The 22,196-nt window shown below is 44.9% G+C and overlaps 1 protein-coding gene across 4 annotated transcripts; it reads left to right on the top strand.

Annotated features, from left to right (window-relative positions):
* Positions 1 to 1,936: 1,936 nt before the first annotated feature.
* Positions 1,937 to 22,190, top strand: LOC112259839 (protein mono-ADP-ribosyltransferase PARP14). 4 transcript variants are annotated; one of them, XM_042328193.1, is made up of 16 exons: positions 2,163 to 2,300; positions 3,616 to 4,064; positions 8,238 to 8,350; positions 8,901 to 11,081; positions 11,288 to 11,524; positions 11,645 to 11,869; positions 12,009 to 12,075; positions 16,351 to 16,497; positions 16,631 to 16,690; positions 17,073 to 17,249; positions 17,512 to 17,650; positions 18,737 to 18,789; positions 18,972 to 19,685; positions 19,967 to 20,103; positions 20,499 to 20,670; positions 20,828 to 22,190. In XM_042328193.1, the coding sequence occupies exons 3-16, from the start codon at positions 8,279 to 8,281 to the stop codon at positions 21,112 to 21,114; spliced, it is 4,668 nt and encodes a 1,555-aa protein (XP_042184127.1). In that variant the 5' UTR covers positions 2,163 to 2,300; positions 3,616 to 4,064; positions 8,238 to 8,278; the 3' UTR covers positions 21,115 to 22,190. The 4 variants fall into 4 exon arrangements, with proteins under 4 accessions (XP_042184128.1, XP_042184126.1, XP_042184125.1 ...); XM_042328192.1 differs by lacking the exon at positions 3,616 to 4,064 and having other exon boundaries at positions 1,938 to 2,300; positions 8,943 to 11,081; XM_042328191.1 differs by lacking the exon at positions 3,616 to 4,064 and having other exon boundaries at positions 1,938 to 2,300.
* Positions 22,191 to 22,196: the final 6 nt, after the last annotated feature.

Genomic DNA, 22,196 nt, shown 5'->3' with positions numbered 1-22,196 from the left:
TGAAATTTGGTAATGCATCAGTAGTTTTTCTCTTGTTATGTCAAGTCACTGACAAGATTGGTAGTTAGTCTAGCCAGCTATCTAAACTTGTACATTTTTCTCTCCACCCCATCACAAAATGGGTAGAATTGCACACAATTAGCTGTAAAACAGCAACAAATGATCTGTACCCATGGCAAAATGTGTAGAATTGCAGGAAATTGACTTTAAATCAAATGATTCTCTCCACCATCAAGAGGGGGGCCACTAAAATGTTTTGCCACGAGGTGAGCCCCCCCAACCAAATCTCGCTTTAGGGCCCCCAAAAGCCTACAGCCGGCTCTGAGAGAGTGATAGGAATAAAGTGATTCAGTATTATTATTATTTTTTTCATGGCCATGATTGTCAACTGTACCGCAGGAATGGAACGTAAATCACAGAGGATAGATGTTGTGGTGACAGCTGCAGAGACGTGCTTGGGTATATGAGATTTTACTGTATATGAGTTACAAGGTGTTTTGAACGATAGTGTCCTGTCCTTCCAGGTGTAGGATCAGATTGGGCCAGAGTAGTGCAATAGTAATTTGGTTTTAATGGGTGTAGGGTTAGTTGGTTGGGCAATTTTGTCATAGTGTAATGAATTTATAATACAGAATAGTAAGCTAAAACACAAGTTGAGGCTGGTGGGAGGAGCTATAGGAGGACGGGCTCATTGTAATGGCTGGAATGGATTAAATGGAATGGAGTAAACATGTGCTTTCCGTATGTTTGATGTGTTTGATGCCGTCCCATTTATTCCATTCCAGCCATTACAATGAGCCCGTCCTCCTCTAGCTCCTCCCACCAACCTCCAATGTGATGCACAGCCAATACATTAGGTGGCGGCATGCACCTACAACATTTGTTTGCGGACCGCCATAATACCAAAGAAGAAGAAGAAAGTGGAGGAGTGAAGTCAGGGGAGGTGCATCTGTGACAGCCGAAAGTCGGACACAAATGTGATTTTCCAACAGCAAAGCTCAGATCAATATGACAGTGTTGCAATTGTTTATACACGTTTTTCTTTATAATGTTGACCCCCATATCACACCCTCACAAACTGAAATCATATGTGAGTAGAAGGAATTCTACAACAAACAAAGTGATGAGGCTGTTTGTATGTGGCTGCCGCTGCTATGCAAGTGACCTGTGTGTGCAGGTGATCAGGGGTGTATTCATTCTGCCAATTCAGTTGAAAAACATTTCTTAAACGGAAGGAAGCGAAACAGGGATAGACCTGCCTGAATTTGTCCAATAGAAACTTTTGTTTTGTTTGCAAAACATAATGTTTTTCAACTGTTTGGACTAATGATTACACCTTAGATCAGCTGGATGCAGGCAAGAGTGTGCAAGGCAGTACTGAATGTGTCACTGTCTGTCATCTTGATTACTCCAATTTGTCTCTCCACATATGCACCTACATTCAAAACATTAATTTGTAGGCTAGGTTGTAGCAACCTCGTTATGGGTATAGAGAAAATGTGATTATCATGTAGTAGCCTAAACCTATCAATGATACATGGAGCTGTGTGAATGGAATATGAATGAGTCATCCAATATCCTGTGATAGTATGTCCACTGAATACATGAAGTGGCATAGTTGGTTCCTGTTTAAGTCAGGTTTTTGGCCACGTTCGCGTGGGTCAGACAAAAACAAGCTAATAATTGGTTGACAATAGGGCCACACACAATGCAGTGGATGGCTGGTAAAGAGCAACTGCAGAAACTTGCAGTCGAATGCAGTCAAAACTACATTACCTATGATCACATGATTTTTGTAAAGTTCATGCAGTCCACATTAGGGGCAAGTCTGACCATTTTTATCCCCATAATGCAACACACTTTGAAAGGCGGTGACCACATGACAAAACTGATCACATTGAACGTGCCCAACGTCTATGTTGCCAAGTAGAATACAAACAAGTGTGTTTCTTTTGCGAGAACTGTGCTCGCGCGCTTCAGCCTACATTGATTGGCAAGTTCACCTGCAAAAGAAAACTGACAGTAGGCCTGATGATTGGTAAACGGTTGTGTTGTTCGAATGAAACTGATTTGAGACCATGTACAGTAGGTATTAGAAGAAAGCGAATAGGCTACTTTAAGTTACAATATGGAAATGTACAAATACCCCGTTTTCTTCGAGGTTCACAGTCTGGATCCAGCACAGAAAGAGAAGATTGAAAAGTACTTTCAGGTTCGCCGTAAATCTGGTGGTGGAGACTGCGGCCCGATAGACAATGTTGGTGACAACGTTTACAAGATCGCATTTTTTGACCAAACAGGTATGAAAATGTTGAAATTAGTATTTGAACTGTACTTCAAACTAAAGGTGAAACGTAAAAAAGTATCTTAAAATGTTTTCCTGTGGATAATTCTGGAACAGTTTCACTTTCACATTTAAATTTTAAAGCCCAAAAAAATCCAGTTTTGATTTGATGGAAATACATAACATATTTAAAATGCAATTTAAAGCTATATAAATCAATAACTAATTCAGCTGTTGTCACAGAATCAAACTAGCTATGATTTATTCTATATCAGTACGTTTTGAACATAAATATCAGTACGTTTTGAATACAAATTCCAGTTTTGATAGAAATATATAAGATGCCATTAAAAGTGGTATAAATCAATAACTAATTCACCGTTTGTCACAGAAACATCAAACTAGGTATGATTTATAGAATCAATGTCTAGCATACGTTTACAACCTTTTGTTTTTAGGAAAATTCCAGTATAATTAAATCAAGTTTTCAAAGCGCTGGCAGTGCATTCAGACTTCTATCACCCGAAGCATGCGCACAAGATGAATATACATGCAAGCCATGCGTACTTGCAGAGCTTGTGCACCTGTATACAGGGTTCTGTTCCTGCTTCAGGTGAGTCTGATGGCACCACCACCCATATAGCCGATGAAGTCCAACATAGGGTGTACCGGTACTTCAGATTAGCTCAATGACCATTTACTTAGCCTCTGACACAGGGAGTAGGAAGCAGGTGCAGTTAGTGAGTTTAATAACAATGAACGATAACAAAACAAGAGAAGCATTTGACATGGAAACAAAAAATACTACCTAATGACAAGAGTGCTATATAAAGGGTAAGTAATCAAGGGAGTAATAAAGTCCAGGTGTGACTGATAATGAGATGCAGGTGTGCGTTGCCAGGACCGGTGGTTAGTAGACCGGCGACGGCGAGCGGGAGCGGGAGTAGATGTGGCAGTTCCCCCCGACACTCGGCCCCAGCCGCAGGACGACTCCGACCAGGAGGACAGCCCCGAGGGAGAGGAGCAGCCCATTCTGGACACAAAGGTGGAATTCTCGGGTGATGTTGGGATCTAGAATGTCACCACTCCTCTGGACTGTACCCCTCTCAGTCCACCAGGTACTGGAGCCGACCCCCATGACATTGTAAGTCTAGGATGGATCTGATGGCATAGGCAGGGCTTCCCTCAATGTACGGGAGGGGGTGTAGTGGGGGACGGCATCAGCCAGGGGACCAGGAACCACTGGCCTGAGAAGGGAAACATGAAAAGATGGTGAGAGCCGGAAGTTAGTGGGGAGTTGTAATCTGTAAATAACATTGTTGACCCTCCAGAGGACCTTGAACAGCCCCACAAACCAGGGACTCCGCTCCTTACATGCCAGGTGAAGCGGGAGGATCCTGGCAGAGAGCCGGACGCGATCACCAGGATGGAACACGGTAGCCTCACTGCAGTGGCCATCCGCCTGCTCTTTCTGACGATGCGCTGGAGTCTCATGTGAGCATCGTTCCATACCTCTTCTGCGTGCCTGAATCACTCGTTTACCACAGGAGCTTCGGTCTGGCTCGGAATCCATGGAGCCAGGGCTGGCTGATAACCCAGAAAACACTGGAAGGGATTCAGCCCGGTGGAGGAGTGTCGCAATGAACTCTGGGTGTATTCAGCCCAAGGAAGGAATCGGGCCAAATCCCCCTGCCGGTCCTGGCAGTGGCTCCTCAGGAACCTCCCCAGCCCCTGGTTCATCCTCTCCACCTGCTTGTTAGACTGACGCCGGTACCCAGAAGTGAGGCTGACCGTGACCCCCAGCTTCTCCATGAAAGCCTTCCATGTTGAGAATATAACACAGTAGATCTGGTGGAAGAAAAGAGAAAGAAAGAGCATACGTTTTCTGTTTTTTATTGTTGTAGCATCATCTTTCACATGTACTAGAATAGACACACAGTCAGATAGGATGCTGGAGATAATGTTGATGGATAACACAAGAGGGCAAATGTAGGTGTGCAAAGTTTCAGACTGATAACTTCAGGAATGGGTGAGCTACATGACATTTAGCTTGAAGTCACCCAGGTGTTCCACACAAGTGGCCCAAATGTACCCACGTGGCCGAATTGGTGAAATGACCTATAACTATATACAACAGTGCAAATAACTATATACAACATATCAACAAGCAATTCTAACACACACACAAAAAATGTTTTAAAAAATTGAAAATAAATATTTAAAAAAAAACAGTACACTCTTTGGAAGTCCTCGACACAATATTTTGCTGCCTGTGCCATGTCCCATAGCAGTCTCTTTCTGATGTAAAACAGAGGCAAACTGAACAAGTGGTGCAGTTCATGCGACACAGAACACAACGACGCCTCCATGCGGTGCCCTTTTGGCCCTGAGGCACAGTCATGCCTGCAGTAATGAACTGTGGCATATGAACACCACTGGGGGCAGAGGTAGAGCGGGCAGCTTGGCCCTGGGGGCTCCCAGTCGGAGTCGCTATCACTGTAAAAGAAAACATAAAAAAATATTTCTATTGTATGAGCCTTTTATCATCACATAAAATAAACAGATATGTATTGTATAGAGCAGAGGGAACAGTCACGAAGGTGAAGTGCTGTTCCATTCAACTCCGGTCATTGTTGTGGGCCTGCCCTCTCCTGAACAACACCCAATGGCTATTTCATATGGAAATGAAGAGGAGTAGCAGGCGCAGTGGCCATGTGTGTGTTTGCTGTTCTACTCCATTCCATTTGAATAAAAAAATGGAAAATATAATCTGACATGGAAAATATATATATCTGACATGGAATATATATATACACACACACACACACACACACATACCAACACACACACACAAACAACACACATTTCATTGCAAATATATATTTTTATATATATATTTTTGCAAAAATATATATATATTTATATTTCATAAAACGGCATTAGCACTTATCCGTCCAGAAGTACGTCCTGTCCTTGCAGAAACAGCTCCTCAGTTCCTGTTTGAATCATAACACTCAAAGATTCCTCAAACAAAAAATCTCTTTCACTTTAGACTTTGACTTTACTTTTCCTGATTTATTCGCCATGATGTCTTCAATGAAATCATTGAAAATACAACTTTCCGAAATACAGCTGCGCGAAACAAGCCTCACAGCAACTCCTCTGATCGTCAAGGCGAGAATGGAGTTCGTTACGCGTGCGATTACAAACAAGGAATGGTGCTCCAACCCAAAACCATTACATACTGGCGTTTACCTCAGCTCATTGGCTATCTACCCAGCTAGATTTCAAGAAGATCAGTGGTCATTGGGCAGAAATACAGTCCATCAACGAAGCTTCGCTAAAATGATTGGTGCGTAAGGTAGTCATTGCTCGTTGTCTTCAAAACAGTTCACTTCGGTCAATACTCCCTGCAAAAAAAACAATGAGGTTTGGCTGTGTTGCAAACATCCAGAGGAATGCACTGAAACCAACCATGACTAGATAAACGATGGTTTACCGTGTGTAATTACGTCGAATGCTCCGTAAAAAATTGATAGAGATGGAATTCACGGCACAAACAGGTTACAAAATGTTTCGATTTAAGCTATAAAAATTGATTTTATCAAAGAAAACGGTACTTCATTTGATCACTGGGACCCTCAGGAAGAGAAATAAGAGCAAGATATCAGAATGTAAGTCATAATTTTACCTTCAGATGTGAATGTGTAAAAACTGTCATGGTGGAAAATGTTTGTTGTTGATTGCTCTTCTCAAACAAAAGCATGTTATTTGTTCTCTGTAATAGCTATTTTAAATTGGAAAACATAGTTTGATTACCAAGATTCTTATCTTTTGAAGGGTATAAGACACTTGCATTTTCAAGAACGTTTAATGTTATGACGTTGTATTTTTAGTTGTCACTCTGAAATTTCCCCTGATGTTGATCCCTGTACAGGAATCGCAGCCATAACAGGTTTTAACATAATGAGTGACGTCCTGCAACAAGGTAAGCCACCAGTACTTTCCAGAGATGGACTGAATGGTGTGGGTGATACCTGGATGTCCAGGGACGACAGCTGTGTGCCCAGGTCAATAGCTGATCCCTTATCCCTGTGGGAACGAAGGTGTTCTCAGGAGGACAGATGGCACATGGATACAATTTCAGTGGATTACCTTGGCATTGGGACAGGACAGCCCACAACCTACTTCTGAGGCGTCCACCTACACCACAAAGGGCAGTGTAGAATCTGGATGTTTAAGCAACGGGGCGGAGGTGAAATGACCCTTCAGCAGGCGAAGGACAGCCAGACAGTGAAATTTATACTAGGAAAGGTTTGGCGAAAAGTGATGAGGATGGAATGCTCATGCCAAACCCAGGAGACGGATGATCACGTGGCTGTCCCTCTGCTCTTGTGGATCCCCGGTTAGAACATACCGGACACCGTTGAAGCTGGTGCCCCTTCCGTCTGCAACAAGGACGCTGTCTACGACGGCGTCGCTCATCTGCGGAGAGGCGTGTCGCCCCCACCTCCATGGGTTCAGGCTCTGACTCAGAACGATCAATGGAGGAGGGAGAGAGGCAGTGCGGGTTCCGACGCTCCCGAAGCAGGTTATCCAGACGGAGGACCATTGTGATGAGGGTGTCCAAGGATAGGTTATCATCTCGGCACGCTAAACTCCTTCTGGACCTCTTCTGAAGAGGTTGCAGAGCGCCGGCTCATTCCAGCTGCTGGATGCTGCCACTGTCTGAAAGGTGAGCGCGTACTCTTCCGCGGTCTGGCCATCCTGCCGTAGTTGTAGTAGGCGCTCACCCCCCTCTCTACCCTCCGGTGGCTGGTCGAAGACCACCCTGAACATGAACCCCACATAGGAACCCAGCTTATCCTCTCCTCTCTCACAGATGGCCGTGGCCCACTCCAACGCTCATCTTGTCAGCAGAGAAATAAATGTGGCAACCTTGGACCCCTCGGTGGTGGGGGCTCCCATCTGATGAGCGAAACAGAGGGAGCACTGGAGTAGGAAGCCACGGCATTTCAATGGAGTCCTGTCATATTTGTCCAGGAAGGACAATCTGGCATTGTTGAACAGGACGGACAGCTGGATGGGCTGTGGTACTGGCTCGCTGGGTCGACTTGTGGTAGAGAATCCTCCGCTGTTTGGAGATGAAGCCCCTTGAGTAATGAAGAGGACCTCATCCATAGCCGTTCCCAAATGAGCCAGCTGGTCGAGGTGTTGACGAAGTAGGTGACCCTGTTCAGCGACCATCTGGGAGATGTCTTGATTGACTGCTGCTTCCATTTGTGGAGGTAGTGTTCTGTAACATAGACGCCGGGAGTCAGGAAGCAAGTGCAGTTAGTGAGTTTAATAACAACAAACATGGATCCATAACAAAACAAGAGAAGTGTCTGACATTGAAACACAAACAACAATACCTGATGACTGATAACAAAAGAGTGCGATATAAAGGGTAAGTAATCAAGGGAGTAATGAAGTCCAGGTGTGACTCATAATGAGACGCAGGTGTGCTTGAAGATGGTTGCCAGGTGTGTGTAAAGGTGGGTTGCCAGGACCTGTGGTTAGTAGACTGACGACGTTGAATGCCGTAGAGTGGGAGTAGAAGTTACAGAAACACAACGTTTTGAATGAATAGCCCAAAAATGTTAATACGTTTCTATTGATTCAATTTATCAAATTAACTGATAAAAACATAAAAAACATACAAAAAACAGATGTGTGAAAATGTTTTGAAAAAAGAAACTTGTGTTACAGAAGGTTAATTAAATAAAACGTTTTACTGCTTGACAGACAGTGTCTCTATGCAATCATTACCAATTTGGGGTAAAAAATGACCCCATTTGGTGCTTTTAAGATACAAATATGTTGGTGCTTTTAGTTGTTATTTTTATTACCACTACTACTATAACAACGACTACAACGGCAACATCAACTCATGCCTCTGTAACTCTTTCAGTCCAGGAGAGGGTACTTCAGAAACCTAATCATGTGTTGGAGATGCCTGGAGGACCTCTCTTCCTCACTCTGAGAGGCAGCCAGGAGCCGCCACCCACAACATTCAGCAGTCAGGTGAGGCCAGACTTAACAGACACACCTATACAGTACATGCAGAGTAACATAACCTGCTAGACACAACATTCAGCAGTCAGGTGAGGCCAGACTTAACAGACACACCTATACAGTACATGCAGAGTCACATAACCTGCTTGATAAGACATTTATGTTCCATAACATGAGGTCAAAACACACAGACGTCAATGCACTGTTGTTGTATTTACATCCCAGTAAACAGTCAGGTTATGACTTTATTATCCCTTCAAATGACATCAAAATAGTCTGATTACATTGCATGTTTGGTTTTACTTATTGTTATAATAAGTTAAACATGAATTTACAATATGAGGAATGACATTAAAATAAATTCCAGCTGAAAGTAATCTGTATTAAACTAACAAAATGGACAAATGCCAAACCAGTTGCTAGATTTCTAATATAATCCAGACGCAGCTGTACGGTTGACCTACAATAATAAATGAATAATAAACATAGATAAAGACAGACATAATAATCATTAACAGTGGAATTCTCCAGGACTTACACCTTTAATCTCTGACTCTAGAGTCACCAGTCCCTCCCATTCCATCCCTCCCTCCCTGTCCAGACATCCCCACCTGGTTTCCTAGAGCATGAACTCCATCTAGACTCCTACCTCCTGAGATACCTGAAGGAGAGCCCTGGGGCTGGAAGAGACCTGCAGCAGCAGCTGTCCTCTCTGGGCTGCTCTGTCCACCTCCATCCAGAGGACGGGAGGGCAGTGGTCAGAGGCTCAGGCCAAGCTGGGTCATGTGGAGATGGGGTTGGGGTGGGACCATGGAAGGTACAGGTTGAGAGACTGTTCAAACAGCTCCAGGAGCGGTACAAATGCCACTATGAGGTAGACCCACGTAAGCTCCAGACTCTGCTGCAGAGCAGTACCCTGGGTTCAGAGGATGTGAGGGTTTACTGCGAGGCAGGGGAAGGGTTTGCGGTGGTGGTTGGGGAGGGGCCTGAGGTCCAGGCCAAGCTGAAGGAGCTGGAGGCCTTCCAGGGTCAGGGTCTGAGCTCCTGGAAGCAGGAGAAGATTAGCACCACCTGTCGTCTGGGACAGTCCAAGCTCCGGCTTCTAGGTGAAGTGATAGAGAAAGATCTAGGTGAGGCTGTTCCAGGGGTGAGGGTGACGCGCAGTAACTCATCTCAGCTGGTGCTGGAGGGTTCAGCAAGTGATGTCCGGACAGCCAGACAGTTAGTTACAGATAAAATCTCTCTGGTGCTGGAGCGGGTGGTGCCTGAGGTGTCCCCCCACCTCCTGTCCTTCCTGAGGGATGAGTATGGGAGGCCTGGGAACCTGAGCAGTCTGCTGGGGTTGGGACTCCATGTGGAGGTAGAGTTGGGGGATACAGAACTCCGTCTGTTCTCCCTCTCCTCTGGGAAACTGGAGCAGGCTGAGAAGGATCTGCTGAGGGAGTTTGGGGAGGAGAAGATCGATTTGCCCAACTGTGGCACCCTGCCATCTGAACTGAAATCCAAGCTTGAGAAGAAGGTGAAGGAGATGAACCAGAGCAGATGCAGGGTGGTGGCAAGGTATGGTCCTGGGTGTAGAGTGCAGTTGCTGGGCAACGTGAAGGAGGTTCAGGAGCTGAGGGAGGAGATCGGGGCCTTTCTGATAGACCAGTCCAGTGTGGAGGAGACAGTGTGTCTCCCTTACCCAGAGATTGCTGACCACCTACCAGAACTGCTGGAGAGGATCGGTGTGGAACACACTGGGGTGACCCTCTACCCCTCAGCCTCAGCCATCCACCCCACTGTGATGCTCTGTGGACCCTCTGTCCGGGTGGCCCAGGTTAGGGACAGGTTGGGTCCCGCTCTGGCCTCCTTGGTCCACCAGACTGTGACCATAGACCAGCCGGGGGCGCTACGCTACTTCCAGGGCCTGGGAAGGGAGTACCTGGGAGTGGTGGGTCGCTCTCAACACTGCCTCATCCAGCTGCACAACCACGGTGGTGTTGCCGGCGAAGCTCGCGCCGGACCAATACTGGAGGAGATGGTCACAGCCACCAGCTATCGCCTCCAGCGGGGGCTGCAGGTTGTGGTACGTCAAGGTGACATCACCAAGGAACGGGCGGATGCGCTGGTGAACCCAGCCAATGAGGACCTGGATCACGCTGGTGGCCTGGCTGCAGCTCTAAGCCGTGCGGGGGGGCCTGAGGTACAGCAGGCCAGCAGAGATCTGGTTAGGCAGATCGTTAGAGTGCCCACAGGTACAGTGGTAGGGACTACAGGAGGGAAGTTGCCTTGTAAGATGCTGCTGCATGCAGTGGGACCAGTAGGGGGCAGTGTAGGTGGGAATGAGCGCCCTCTGCTGGAGAAGACAGTAAAGGCAGTCCTGGATCTGGCAGAGACCCTGGAGCTCCAGACCTTGGCCATGCCCTGCATCAGCTCAGGGTTATTCGGCGTTCCTCTGAAGGTGTGTTCTGAGGCCATAGTCTCTGCAGTGAGGGACTTTGGGAGGGAACAGCGCATCCTTAACAAGGTCACTCTGATTGATGTGAGTGGAGAGGCAGTGAGAGCCATGCAGGAGGCCTGTGATAGGCTGTTACAGGGTAAGAGGGAGATTCCTGAGTGGGAGAGAATGTCGAGCACCACCACGACCACTACACATGCTCCTCAGAGAGACACCACTGCTGCCTCCACCAGGGGACCAGCTGCTCCAGAGGTCTGTGTCCAGGTGGAGATCATCCAGGGAACCATAGAGAAACAGGAGGTGAGAGAGCCTCAATGTTCCCTTTCTCTTTTACACTTCGTCTTCCTTTTTCTCTTACCCTTTTACTTAATTTCTTTATCTCTCCCCCCTCTCTCTGCCTGTCTCTCTGCCTGTCTCTCTGCCTGTCTCTCTGCCTGTCTCTATGTCCCTCTGTCTGTCCCTCTGTCTGTGTCTTTGTCTGTCTGTCTGACTGTCTCTCTCTGAAGGTGGATGCCCTGGTGTCCCCCATGGTTGGTAGTAACCCTCTCTCCTCCCGAGTGGGTAATGTCTTGTCGGAGGCAGCTGGACCGGCGCTGATGACAGCGTTTCTGAGGGAATTAGGGGGACGGACTGCACCTGGTGACAACGTCCTGGTGGAGGGACTGTCTGGTCTCAGCTCTGGCAGCGTCTTCTTCCTCAGCTGTCTACAATGGGACAACAACCTCCACGGACCAGCAGTACAGGTTTGTCCCCTTGTATGTGTCCCTGTGTCCGTGTGTGTGTGTGCATGTGTGAGTGTGTCTTCACTTGGCAGTTGTGACCTTTGAACCACCATTAACCCAGCACCTCTGGTCCTCTCTCAGGCTCTGAGGCAGGGTGTGAGGAAAGTTCTAGCCTCTTGTGAGATCCGGGGATTCTGTTCTGTTGCCTTCCCTGTACTTGGAACTGGTGTGGTTCTCCAGTTCCCTCACAATGTGGTAACACAGGTTCTGCTAGAAGAGATCCGTAGGTATGAACAGAACCGAGCGAGCAGAACCCCCTTCCTTGTCCGCATTGTTATCCATCCCAATGACAGAGATTCTACCAAGGTGAGCAGAGACTTTTAAAGAAGGGCACTTCTCTTGACTTCAATGGATGTTTCATGCAAAATCAAAACTTAAGTTACTGTTTAACACAGTTCATCACTGGTTGCCCTTGACTTGTGGTTGTATTCTGTTTTACTTCCAGGCTTTCCAGACTTCCCAGTGTGCTTTGCATGTCAGAGGGTTTGTAATGGATGCTTCTCCAGATCAGAGTGAGTTAAGGAAACTATTCCTGTCATATTTACAAATACACCTCTGCTGTCTTCAACCACGATCTCAGCGATCATTGCCTTATTGCCTGCGTCCGTAATGGGTCTGTGGTCAAACGACCACCCCTCATCACTGTCAAACGCTCCCTAAAACACTTCTGCGAGCAGGCCTTTCTAATCGACCTGGCCCGGGTATCCTGGAAGGATATTGACCTCATCCCGTCAGTAGAGGATGCCTGGTTGCTCTTTAAAAGTGCTTTCCTCACCATCTTAAATAAGCATGCCCCATTCAAAAAATGTAGAACTAAGAACAGATATAGCCCTTGGTTCCCACCTGACTTGACTGCCCTTGACCAGCACAAAAACATCCTGTGGCGCACTGCATTAGCATCAAATAGCCCCCGTGATATGCAGCTTTTCAAGGAAGTGAGGAACCAATATACACAGTCAGTTAGGAAAGCAAAGGCTAGCTTTTTCAACAGAAATTTGCATCCTGTAGCACTAATTCCAAAACGTTTTGGGACACTGTAAAGTCCATGGAGAATAAGAGCACCGCCTCCCAGCTGCCCACTGCTCTGAGGCTAGGAAACACTGTCACCACCGATAAATCTACTATAATTGAGAATTTCAATAAGCATTTTTCTACGGCTAGCCCTGCTTTTCACCTGCCTAACCCTAAGTGTCATGCACAAGTAGATGTCCTAACCTACTTGCCAAAACTATAGTTTGTTAACAAGAAATTTGTGGAGTGGTTGAAAAACGAGTTTTAATGACTCCAACATAAGTGTATGTAAACTTCCAACTTCAACTGTACATGTCCTGTAGTTATTACTATGCATGACATTCCCACATTGTAGCCTGTACATTGAATATATTCACTGATCATATACTCTTCCTTGGCAAATAAAGGTGCGGTTCAGGTATGAATCTCTGAGACATTATTTTTCAGTCATATGAAACTCCATTATTTGAATGATGCTGTGTTGGCATGTATGTATTACAATTATACACTTCAACAGTGTTTACCACTCCTGCTCCTGGGACATCAATGATTACACACTGTAACTATGAAATAGACTAGAAACATGATTGATTCGTAATTCATATATACAGAGAAGAACTATACATATCTAACTCCCTTCATCTGCATTAGTCTGAGTACACAGGATAGTATTTCAATGAGATGCTTATCTTCAACCTGTGGAGAATGTGAAAAGCTTTATTGAAAGAAGTTCATTATCCAGGTGGTATAACTACATGAATGCATTATAATTAGGATCATTTTAATATTATATCATCAATACAAGTTCAATCTGAACTTCAATGCACATATGGTGTGCGTTATAAAACGAGGAAGAAAGACGAGGTGCGGAGAGAGGTGTAGAAGACAAGGGGAAAGAGGTAAGAACAGAGGCAGACAGCATATGACTCATGAATTACAGTGCTACCCCAATATTCTCTCAGTTCATCACAATTGCGGTGTCTCCTAACCAGCCTTGGGCCCCCAGTTGGCCTGAAGGTTATCTTAAGAGCGGGTGAGGTGGCGATGACGGGACTGGCTTCCTCTCTCACATCAAAACATACCTGCAGACGAGAGACAGATGGATAGAGAGAGAACATGATTAAGCCTTGTTTTTTTATTATTCTGACACGGTCAGTCATCATAATCATCAGGAGGTGAAATGCAAAACTGCCCTTGAGTCATTAACTGAGACTACTACATCGGTCTTATTTACATTTTAAAGCATCTCTTTAATAATACTTCCTGTTGACCCGACCAAGTGAAATCTCACCTATGATCATCCTGTGCCCTCTGTGTCAGCCAGTTCAGAATGGGGAGGGGTTCACCAAAGCAGCTTATATAACCGTGGAGGATTTAGGGAGAGGGGTGAAGTGAAGGCGAGAGACTATTATTTTGTGTGTGTGGTCTCACCTGGTGTTCACACTAAGTGGCTACAGAGTACTTTATGATGAAAAACAGACACATGAGGACAAACAATAGAAGATAATATCAATAGAAGATACTGTATGTGACCCAGACACCTATCGGACTGTACCTGAAACATTTAAATATAGAGGGCTATGTGTCTCACCACTTGGTTATTGTAAGTCTAACCCCCAGGGAAATCATGACTTGGCAGCAACAGATAGTCCAGTGAAAATGGCTGTGTTTATGTGGTGTAAATCAGAAAATTAGCAGCTGACATCTTAAGGTTTTTTTAAATTAATGCATGTGAGACAGGTTCCATGTACAACAAGACAGGCAGAGATGGAGAAAAACAACACAGAACAGTTTAATTACCTCTGGTTATGGACACTTTTGCCAGCAATAAAGCTTCCCACGGCCTGTTCCTCGGACAGTGAACATCTGGCAATATCTACATTTTCAACCCCTTGATCAGCTCGCTCTCTGAAAGTAAAGAAAACAGCTTATTTTTTATAGATCTGAAAACAATAACTGATATATCTAAGGCAGCAGGTGTCATTTTTAGGATACGTAAATACAGCCCAGTGCTGCTTACCTGAGATGCCGTCTTCGTAGGTGTCCACTTTGATGCACTAAATGCACTAAAATAAGGCCTGTTTTTTTGCGATTACATCAAAACGACGGCAAGCAGCTGAGAAATATGGTCATATTATGAAACTGGGCTCCACGGCAGATGCAATGAACTAGTTTTTATCAGAAAAGAACGTTGTTAAAAATGTGATGTGTCCAGCTAACTACGATTTCAGAGCACTCTAAGTCTGAGTGTACCAGAGCGCAGAATAATTACTTTATTAGCGCTCAACACCTGTTGAATATGGACGTGGTCAGTAAACGTCAGAAAATAAGCGCAATTAAATTGTTTCCAGCAACACATTCACAGTCACCAACACTCTGGTTAACACAAACTGCCTTACCAGCTCTGCTAGGGTGAGTAAAATGGTCAGTGGTCTCATTTGTGTCTGGAAGTAGCTAGCCAACGTTAGCTTGGGTGCTTGACTGTTGTTGTAAGGCCAGAATGCTCAAATCAACCCTACTCCTCGGTCCGAACGTCCATTGTGCCCTCCGAGAGCGAAACAGTCTGAATTTACAAACAGACAATTTTTCTCGGAATTTAAACACCATAATATTAATCAAATTAATTAAGCCAAATTTCTTCAAATCAATCCCATATACTATGTTATTACAAAAAAACTTTTAAATTATCTGGTAATGCCAATACGGAATACTATCAAATGCTTCTCAAAGATGCCCACTGGTGGTAAAACTAGCAATAACTTGCAGTAACAGAAGAAATGGCTGAGAATGAAATGACGTGCCACAGAATGCTGCAGCAGCACGCAGGGTGTGCCGCAGTATGACACAACTTTTAAAGGAGGAACCACTGTACATGGATATTTTTGCAGAATTCTGCATGCAGAGTCTCAATTTAGTATTTGTCTCATTTTGTGAATTATTGGTTGGTGAGCAGGCCCCAGACCTCACAACCATAAAGGGCAATAGGTTCTATAACTGATAAGTAAGTATTTTTAGCCAGATCCTAATTGGTATGTCGGCTTTTATGTTCCTTTTGATGGCATAGAAGGCCCTTCTTGTCTTGTATCTCAGCTCATTCACAGCTTTGTGGAGGTTACCTGTGGCGCGGATGTTTAGGGCAAGATATGTATCGTTTTTTGTGTGCTCTAGGGCAACGGTGTCTAGATGGAATTTGTATTTGTGGTCTTGGCCTTTTTTGGAACACCATTATTTTTGTCTTACTGAGATTTACTGTCAGTGCCCAGGTCTGACGGAATCTGTGCAGAAGATCTAGGTGCTGTTGTAGGCCCTCCTTGGTTGGGGACAGAAGCACCAGATCATCAGCAAACAGTAGACAATTGACTTCAGATTCTAGTACTGTAGGGTGAGGCCGGGTGCTGCAGACTGTTCTAGTGCCCTCGCCAATTCGTTGATATATATGTTGAAGATGATGGGGCTTAAGTTGCATCCCTGTCTCACCCAACGGCCCTGTGGAAAGAAATGTGTGTTTTTGCCAATTTTAACCGCACAGTTGTTCTTTGTGTACATGGATTTTATAATGTTGGATGTTTTTCCCCCAATACCTCTTTCCATCAATTTGTATAGCAGACCCTCATGCCAAATTGAAATCAACAATGCATGAGAAAACTTTGCTTAGGTTAAGGTTTGTTTGTTTGTCAACTATTTGTTAATTTCTCTGTCTCTGTCTCTCTCTCTCTGCCTTTGTTTTGGTTTGTTTTTTTTTGTCAATTGTTTGTCAATCTCTCTCTCTCGCTTAGCCTCCTTCTATCGCCACATCTCAACCACTCAGGACGAGGTCTCTGCCACGCTGGGCAGTGTCAAGCTACAACTGGTCTTTGGCGACATCATCCGTGAGACCACGGATGTCATCGTCAACACCACAGACTTCTCAGCCAACCATTCAGGTAGCACTAGTTACCATTGTCCTCCAATGTGCTTTTGATTAGTCATCACTGTGTGTGTATGTGTGTGTTGTTTGTTTGTTTGTTTGTTTGTTCTGTTCTCTGTGTCCCCTCACATCCCATTATCTTCCTCTAGGTGTCTCCAAAGCTATTCTGACTGCTGCAGGTTCCACAGTCCAAGCAGCGTTAGCACAAGGTTGGTTTTACAGTGTTTCCATACACAATCCTATTAATACAATCACAAACTCTCAGAGCAATCCGTTCACACAAGTCAGAAAATAATCATTTGACGAAGGAAAATCTTTTTCCACTAAGATATAGAGACATTGAATAATTACTTCACAGACCACTTTACTAGCTTATTCTTCACTTATTAATGGAGGCAGGTGGGAGGAGTTAACCCACTGTTGAAAATAAGTATTTGTTCTTAACTGACTTGCCTAGTTGAATAAATAAAAATAAACGTCAAAGACGTGGTTTCCATGTGGTTGATACCATTCCATTGACTCCATTCCAGACATTATTATGAGCTGTCCTCCCCTCAGAAGCCTCCATATCTTTCTTTTTCTCTCCATCAGTGGGTGTGCCAGGAGGCTTGATGTGCACCACAGGGCCCGGTGCACTGGGCTGCAAGGAGATCGTTCACGTCAGCTTTAACTGCGACACACAGAGGATCAGCAAGGTCTGTGGGAAGATACTGAAACAGTGTGAGAGAAAGGGCTACCGCTCTGCAGCCTTCCCTGCAGTCAACACTGGTATGTACAGTGTGTCTTATTTTGTGTGAAATGCAATACCGACTCCCTTGATTTGCTCTTGTATCAACCCTCTGCCATACCAATTTGTGTTCAATATTTTTATTGTGCGCAGTTGTTAGTCTTAAATTTCGTAGGACACAATTTAGTTCATGTCAAAACAAATACTGATTAACAAGTTCATTAGTGACAGCAGCATCTATATTCTGTAATATACTGGTTAGATGATATTCTAGACATGAAAAAAACTAGTTTTTTTGTCCAGGAGCTGCTCGAGCAGACTCTGTCTCTGTGTGTAAGGCCATGTTGGATGGCATGGCGTCAAGTGTGAGGGATTTGTCCCCCAACATCCTCTCTGTCATCCGCATTGTCATGCTGCAGAGACCCGTCTTCCAGGCATTCAGGTCAGTCTCCATTTTAATTGTCAGAAATGGTGGGGTCTCTGATGTGTCTTGGTTTGAATCAGGCTTCCCAACCCTGTTCCCGAAGAGCTAGGCTACAGTCCAAACACGTTCATTTGACCCCCATTAGCCCTCGCGCTAGCCACTTCCCCTCGTCGAAACCGGATGCAGTTTGATTGTCATCTTAAGTGGAGGTCCAGTTGACAAACAGCCCTCGATTTAGCTGGAGGGACCGAGTGAAGAACCTGGATCACTTGTCTGGTTGATATGACCCACAATTCAATTCAAAATGTAGTCACGTGTCAAACCTCAGTGGTTGCAAAGTGTCCAATTTTATCAACGCGGCTGCATTTTCGGTATGTGAGACACAATTATGATGCTATCTTGCAAAAATAATTTATAGATTACATTGATTTTAGCGTTGGCAAATGGGAATTACGATCAAATTGGCTGAGTCTCGTAGTGAGGAGCATATAAAACATAGCTAGCTTCATAAACATATTTTGGGGAATTTATTGAAATAAATTACCAAACTATAAAACTAGCTAGCCAGCTATGGGTAACTGTAGCTAGCTACCTGATAAAACTGCTAGCTAGCTACGTTAGCTTGCTTGGTACATTAATAGCTTTAGTTTGGTCGTTTTTAAGCTGAACTTCAAGATTTCTACCAAGGACGTCGCGCCTCCGATCATCACTCTCCCTCGCTTGGGCAAGGGACATTGAAGGTACACTCGGATGTGATGATGTAAAACGTCATTCAAGGTCCGAGGGCTCTCTACTTTGCGTTTGGACTGCAAGCCCTACCATGCTGTAGGTTTAGAGTGGAACCCTTATGTAGCACACCTGATTCTAATAATTAGCTGGTTGATAAGCTGAATCAGGTTAGTTACAACTGGGGTTGGAGTGAAAAATTTAGAGGTAGCTCTCCAGGAACAGGGTTGGGCAACCCTGGTTTCAATGGTATTGTAAGTTTGTTTGTAGTTTGCTTCACTTATAGAATGAGTTATGTTATTTTACGAGTTCTAGTTGTGATGTCTGGATGTTAAGCTTTGGACAGGACATTTTATTTATGTTTTTGTTTGTTTGCAGGTCAGAGCTGGAGAGCCGACTGGGAGCTATCGCTCCAATCCCAACACTGAAAGGTTTGTGTGTTTGTGTGTATACTTGTGTATGTACAAATTATCTCTATATTCTTGGGTATGCAGATATAACTTGGGCCCAGAGTTTTACCTGGTGATGCTTTGATGACAGGGAAAACTTTGGATCCTAGTTATAAAATGTGACTTTACACTCTGTCTTAACTCTCCTCTCTTTGTCTCCTCAGAGAGAGCCCAACAGATACTGAAGAAGAAACTGAGGATCGGCTTTTCCTCCCCCTCGCATGGCTCCCTTCCCCCTCCTCATGCCCTTCCAGGCCTCACCATCACCCCCTGGAGACCGCCCCCGGTGGTGCTGAGCGTGGTGGGGCGCGGGGAGGACACCATCAGGGTGGCCAGGCGGGAGCTGGAGGCCATCTTGCAGAACCAGCTGACTCAGAGAGATGTGAAGGGAGAGGACCTGTGCATGCTGGGAGAGGTGGAGCTGCAGGCCGTGCAGAAGAATGCCAAGGTCCTGGGAGTGAGCCTGGAGCTGGGTAGAGTTCAGAGGGCAGGAGGGGTGGAAGCTGGGGCTGGAGCTCGAGGTGGAGCTGCGGCTGGAGAGGGGTTTTATATTCTCCGAGGCCTGAAGGAGGACGTTCTGAGCGTACGCGAGGTGCTGGACAGTGCGCTCAGTGGTGCCCTCCGCAGGGAGCTGCAAGAGAGAAATGAGGCACTAATGGCCCTCAGTGTCCAGTGGTCTATGTGCAGGCATGGTGACGTTTGGGAGGAGCTGGGGATGCATGACAACTACCATCTGGAGCAGGCACACCTAAGAGGAGATGTCTCAGCAGAGCTGGATGTCCCAGATGGGAGCAAAGTCAGGGTGAACCTGAAGAACAACATGGCCACTGACTGGAAAACGGGTTGCACCTATAAGATGAAGCGAGAGGAGAGTGAAAGTACGGATTGAATTGTTTTATTTTCAATTTTTAGAATTTCTGACATAGTTTTATTATATGCTATATTTTGGTCAGATAGCGGATGCTTTTATCCAGAGCGACTTTACAGTCAGACGTTGATTTGTAGTTAACACTAACCCTTCAATCCATTATGTCATCAGCCTGATGACCCGTAGCCACTATTGATTTCACTGTTGTCTTTAAAACCTGTTTAACATTTTAAACATCCTCTGATAGCCCTGTTCATGCTGTAAACTCCACTTATAGTCCTGTGTTTTTAGAATTGCCATCGTACTGGGATGATATGGCCACTGGTGAAACGCTGAAGAGAGTGCTGCTCTTGCCTACCTCGTCAGAGTACCAGGCGGTGGCACAGGCATTCCAAAGCACCACGGCCACACAAGTCGCCATCCACAAAGTAACAGACCAACAACCTGACACACAACCAGCTGCTTATTATGATTATACTGTATCTGCTAGTATAGAAAATTAAAATACAAAAATATAAATGCAACATGTAAAGTGTTGGTCCCATGGTTCATGAGCTGAAATAAAAGATCCCAGAAACTGGTTTTCTGATCCACGCCCCTACTTTTTTTTTAAGGTATCTGTGACCAACAGATGCCTATCTGTATTCCCAGTCATGTGAAATCCATAGATTAGGGCCAAATGAATTTATTTCAATTGACTGATTTTGTCAGGTGAACTTTAATCTTTGAAATTGTTGTTTTATATTTTTGTTCAGTGTAAATACCAATACTGTAGTTGTGTTTTAAGGTGTTGGTTGGTTCTTGAACGTTGTCTCTTTTTCAGATTGAGCGTGTGCAGAATGTATTTCTGTGGCAGGCGTATGCATTGTGTGAGCAGCGCATCCGGGCCAAGAACGGAGCAGCGGCGGTAGGGGTAAGGAAACTCTACCACGGGACGGCAGCAAAAACCTGTGACGCCATTGAAAGTAATGGATTCGACAGGAGCTATGCTAATAGTAAGGGCTATTACAATGCTATTACAATGCTATTACAATGCTATTACAATGCTATTACATGCTATTACAATGCCGTCTTTTACTTTTACGTACTTTAATTTTTATGAATGAATTCTCTCTGCTTCATCCATTTCCTCCACTTGTCTTCTTCTTTTAGTTACAGCATATGGAGTGGGTGTGTATTTTGCTGTGAACGCCAGCTATTCAGCCAATCCCAGATTTAGCCCTCCTGATGGTTCTGGGCACAGGCGTATGTACGTTGCACGTGTCCTGACCGGGCGCTATACCCTGGGTGACCCCTCCATGAAGTTCACCCCTCGTCGCTCCCCCACAGATTCCGCTGACTGCTATGACAGTCTAGTGGACAACCTGCAGAGACCCAGCATGTTTGTCATCTTCCACGACGACCAAGCGTACCCAGAGTACCTCATCACCTTCATATGATAGTGGGCCTACATAATGAATTAGAAAGCATTCGTAATCATTTATACGCAGTTTTGTTTTACATGCATGAAGGCATTTAAATGCCTTTATTGTTTTTGAGTATGATTCTCACTTCTATCATTATAATCAGCTGTCATAATCATTCTCATCACTATATCTATGTATCATAATGATTGTCACATTGCATGCGTTCTGCTGCAGGACCTAAAGTAGTACACAATCTGCAGAGGTTAATCACTAAAATGGTAAAAAAAATGTTTGAAGATATTTAAGTGAGATTTATTTGTGTCTTTTTGATTTGGCACTATACTATACGTCAGATAGCTGTACTGTGAATGAGAATATATTATTGTGTTTTTGTGGAGTTAGCACGTTGACGTTTATTGTCATGAGTCTTTCCCTGGAGGCAGAACTGGGCGACAGTGAGCGGTTTCGCTAGATGGTTCAGCTGCAAAGTCAAAATTTGAAGGTTAGGGTTATGCATTAGGTTTAGCAGTGTGGTTAAGGTTAGGATTAAGATTAGGATAAGGTTTAAATTTGATTTTATAACTTTTTGGCTGAGCTAGCTAGTGACCACTCTGCAGAGCTGCCTTCAGTACATGAGTCATCTCAATAAAAAGCCATTTGGGGACGCAGGGGCCGGTATGTTCCGGGGTCCTTGTTGGTCCCCGGTTTTATGGGGGGGATGTGACGACCCTCCTACTGTGTCTGCCGTATTCTCTATTTGTTCTTGTTTCCTTATTAGGATGCCAGTGGGCGGAGTTGGGAGGGTCGTCAGCTACATGGAAAACACCTGGGCCCGGTGTGTCCCAGGATAAATACACCACTTCCCCATTCATGGAGGAGACTCTCTCCATGCAGACACACCTGGGCCAGGTGTCTCCCAGGATAAATACACCACTTCCCCATTCCTAGGGGAGAGCAGACACCTTTATAGATTTTGTTGTGTATCTTGGTGGTTTTTGCTTGTTTGCTTTGGCACCTTTAAACACCCTGCATTATCACATTCATGCATGCAAAACACTCACTTACACTACTGATTACTGATTACACACACCATTGTATATTGTACTTTACTTTAT

This window comes from Oncorhynchus tshawytscha, linkage group LG10 (assembly GCF_018296145.1).
Source record: "Oncorhynchus tshawytscha isolate Ot180627B linkage group LG10, Otsh_v2.0, whole genome shotgun sequence".
Taxonomy (NCBI): Eukaryota; Metazoa; Chordata; class Actinopteri; order Salmoniformes; family Salmonidae; genus Oncorhynchus; species Oncorhynchus tshawytscha.
The sequence above is the reverse complement of the archived record's forward strand: the minus strand, read 5'-3'. Positions and strand labels throughout refer to the sequence as shown.